At 41.1% G+C, this 3,988-nt stretch overlaps 1 protein-coding gene across 1 annotated transcript in view; it reads right to left on the bottom strand.

Moving 5' to 3' along the window:
* The window catches only part of LOC109228055, a 9,197-nt gene extending 6,077 nt beyond the window's left edge, over positions 1–3,120 (bottom strand). Inside the window, exons 1-3 of the mRNA XM_019393238.1 lie at positions 2,914–3,120; positions 2,535–2,688; positions 4–93 (exon numbers count right to left, since the gene is read on the bottom strand). Of these exons, the coding sequence (XP_019248783.1) occupies positions 4–93; positions 2,535–2,688; positions 2,914–3,120 (451 nt within the window). The remainder of the gene's footprint in view (positions 1–3; positions 94–2,534; positions 2,689–2,913) is intronic.

The following is a 3,988-nucleotide window of genomic DNA, read 5'->3' as shown; positions in this document are numbered from 1 at the left end:
AACTGTTTCCCTGAACTTGAACCGTTTCCCTGTTCTCCAGGTGAGCGCCTGATTGCTGAAACTTTCTGTGTTCCCTGTTTTCCATGTGGGTGCCTGCAATCAAAAAAATAAACGACAAAATTTTTCTGCCCCAGTTTGCACCTGCAAGTAAAAACCTTCTCGCACAGCATTTGTGCTGACAAAATTTGGTCACGGCACTTAAAAATTCAGGCTTCCAAGCTTGATTCGAACGTAGACTTCGTCCCTGTTTCAAACAAAGAAAACTTGTGAGTTTAAACATGGTGGTTGGTTTGTGTCCTTGACTTTGCAAGCGATTGCTCCTTCACTTGCCATGATAACCTTGATTTCAACTTGAAAGACCTTGCCTGTTTGTTGACTAACCACTTTCTCTGTCACCCTTATCGCAGAAAATACCTCTGATCCATTCAAACCCAATACCCTTTATCTGTTACATTGCTCACGAATTGACTTATACCGAACCTTTGTATTTTACATGAATCCAAAACCCGTTGATTGTTGCCAACTCAGTGCGCCTACTGTTCTTTCCTGACTTATGCCACTTTGATGTGCAAGACAGATTCCGCTTTGTGCAATTGGAAAGCTGGTAGCATATTTTGAAGTCATTTCTCACTTGTTTTTACCAAACTGACTCAAAAGAGGACTTGAACAACAAAGGGGGCAGAATAAGGGACAATGGAAAGACATGAGATCTAGCAAGAAAACTACAAAGTAGAAACTTATCAGATGTGGATACCAACTCTAATGACCATGCCACGCATTTTTTGATTAATGGCCTAATCTGTCAAGAAAGTCTCATGTTCAACTCTTGTTGTACCTCATCGCCATGAAACTGGGCTTCAACGCTCTTGACTATCCTATTTGATTCACGATCCTTATTCTACTTGTGGTGCCCGAAGGGTTTTCACCATCAAGCCTCTCTCATTTTGTTCTTTCTCTCATCTCACCATCGTCTTATGGTGCCTGTGAAGGTTTTCACCAATAAGACTCTCTCATTTTATTCTTTTCTTTTTATTCCCTCTGATTCCGCAGATGACAAGGCATTACCCATAGTAGAAACATTACATCTCCTGGCATGTCTAGCTCGGCTCTCTCGAAGATTATCTGGGAGGTCTTTATTGGACCGTAATGTGGATTTTGGACAGGGTTAGAAAGAAAGGATATCATAAAGGCTCAAAACAACTTGAATGGGTTCAAAATTACAACTTTTGGAATCAGATCTTTTACAAAACCGCAACTTGTGCCCCAGTTTCTTTACCTAGGGAACTTTGCATTTTATTTTGATGGGACCGAACCGTGAGGCTGCCTACGTATCCTTAAAAGGAATCAGGTCGAACGTAGTTCATGAGTAAGAACTGCTTTGTTTTTTGTACTTTTCTCTTTTTTTTTCTTTTCTTCTTTTCTCTCTCTTTTTCTCTTTTTTTTCTTCTTTTCTTTTCTTCTATTTTCTTTTCTTTCTTTTGCTTTACTTACTTCTTTTTTTTCAATCTCTTTTCTCTTTTCCTCTTCTCTTTTTCTTCTTTTTTCTTCTTTATTTATCTTCTGTATCTGTGTTTCTGAACTGTGCTATTGATTCCAAAAGAGGGGTATGAAAGAAAACAAATAAGGCTCAGAAGGGGTAACAAAGAATAAAGTGTTTAGATAGCAGAAAGAGGGCCTCCAATCTCTAAGAATACCAAGTATAACACATGCAACCTGAAGATGAAAGATGAAGATCATGCATAGCATTTCGTTTGCAGCATCGGCATTGGTATCACAGATATGCCTTCCACCTTTCTTTAGTGCCTTGTCAAGTACAGAGCTCTTCTTGGGTGATTTCTTCGTCAAAATGGATGTGCTCCGTCAGTTTGGAGCAAACTTCCTTGGCTTTATGTTGTAACTTGAGATGCACTTGAACTGAAAGTTGCTTGCTTCAAGTTGTCTGGGACGCACTTTCTTGTAACAAATTCTTGTCGTACTCTTAACTTCCCAAACCATCCGCCCCAGTTTCACACAATTCGGGCTATAAATGATCTTAAAATGTCCAAATCTGTACTTATTTTCCTCAAATGTCCCATCATCTTCAAACTTGTTTCATTGCTTCATGATTAAACTAACTTTTAAGACCAGGCCTAAAATTATACGTGCATGTCATGTCACTAGAGCCAACATGAAAGGAACTACAAAAGGAGAAGAGAACTAAACAATAAATGACTAGAAATAACAGAAAACAGAAAATTGCATTAGACAGACGGTGAAAGAGTTTGAACAACATAAACTGGGGTTACAACCCTGGAACAAACCTAGATAACACTAAAAGAGTTACTACGACTAAACAAACTACGCAAAATAAAAGGATAAAAGGGTTTGAGTCACAAGACAATATCCGGATTACAACCCTGAGATAACCAGGACAACAGAAATGACAGCAAAATAAACTACCAAGACTCCTTCCCGGCTAGCCACAAAAGGATCATCTTTCCAATCACCAAGCTCAACATCTTAGCCACTGAGTTCCGCATCAACAGTATTAGAACCTTCGCAAGTCTCCATCACATTGACTTTAGCAAATTGCGTTGGGGTCCCTTTTGCCAGCTCGTTCTTAAGATCAACCTCCGGAACTGAGACTAATAGCGATGAAAGCTTTGCAGCACGTGGACTTCTAAGGATCTCAGAAGAATTCTCATATTCCTTTTCAACACAAATCATACCCACCATATGCGTCTCATTATGAACAGGCGATGGACTTTGGCTAGTGTCTACTGCATCTGGATTTTGCACGACAATGTCACCTGCATCAATAAGCTTCTGAACTGCTCTTTTCAGATGCCAACACTTTTCTGTGCTGTGACCGGGGCATTAGAGAAATATGCGCACCTTTGAGAATAATCAAAATTCTTTGGAAGAGGGTTCAACATTTTTATCTGAATCGGTTTCAACATATCCAATTGCCTCAACTTTTGGAACAAACTGGCATATGATTCTCCAATGGGATTGAAAGTCTTTTCCTTTTACTGTTGCCTCTTCATTTTGTATGCTGGCCTCGGTTGGAACCTTTTGCGGGTAGGTGGTTGATACGCTTGAGGGGGCGGGTAAGACATTTGTGGAAGTGGTGCAGGCCATCGCGGGCCCTGGGGATGTGGAACATATGGTGGTGCATTGTAGACGGAGTACTGGAAAGGTGATGTACGACTTTGGGGGTTTTGTGAAAGAAGTAGCATTGGGGAGGATTATCTGGAGCACAGGGATATCCATGGGGTCGATATCGAGGCTGAAAGCGTTGAGCAGGAATGCCCACTGGATCCTGTCGTTAGCGTGGCTCAACAATATCTTTTCTATTTCTCTTTCTTCCACCCAAACTTACTGAGATGTTCTGAAGGTCTTTTGTAGTATCTTTCCATGCAGAATAACTCGTGATTTTGCCTGACTTGATTCCCTCTTCTACCATCTCCCCATTTTTACCACATCATTGAAAGGTTTACCCAAGGCTGGGATCAAATGACTGAAGTAGTGGGCCCCTGGGCTTGTAGGAAAAGCTCAACCATTTCTTCTTCACCAATTGGGGGACTGACTCGAGCAGCTTGTTCCCTCTATCTGAGCCCAAACTCCCTAAAGCTTTCCTTCGGTTTCTTTTCCATATTAGATAGGGAGGAGCGGTCTGGGGTAATGTCTATATTGTATTGAAAGTGTCGAATAAAATCTTGAGCCATGTCATGCCATGTATGCCACTTACTGACATCTTTACGTGTATACCATTCCAAGGCTGCCCCAGTTAGGCTCTCACTGAAATAAGTCATTAGAAGCTCATCTTTCCCGCCAATACTTCTCATTTCACTGCAATAACCCCTCAGATGGGCTACCGAATCTCCACGTCCATCATACAAGTTAAACTTTGGCACTTTAAACCCTTTCAGCTTCCTGGATATCTCCTTTCGCCCTTCCTTTCCTGTGAACTTTTCATTTTCAACACGAGGCTCAAATGGTATGAGTC

Source organism: Nicotiana attenuata, chromosome 6 (assembly GCF_001879085.1).
Source record: "Nicotiana attenuata strain UT chromosome 6, NIATTr2, whole genome shotgun sequence".
In the NCBI taxonomy this organism is placed as follows: Eukaryota; Viridiplantae; Streptophyta; class Magnoliopsida; order Solanales; family Solanaceae; genus Nicotiana; species Nicotiana attenuata.
Note: the sequence above shows the minus strand (reverse complement) of the source record. Positions and strands in the feature narration are given on the sequence as shown.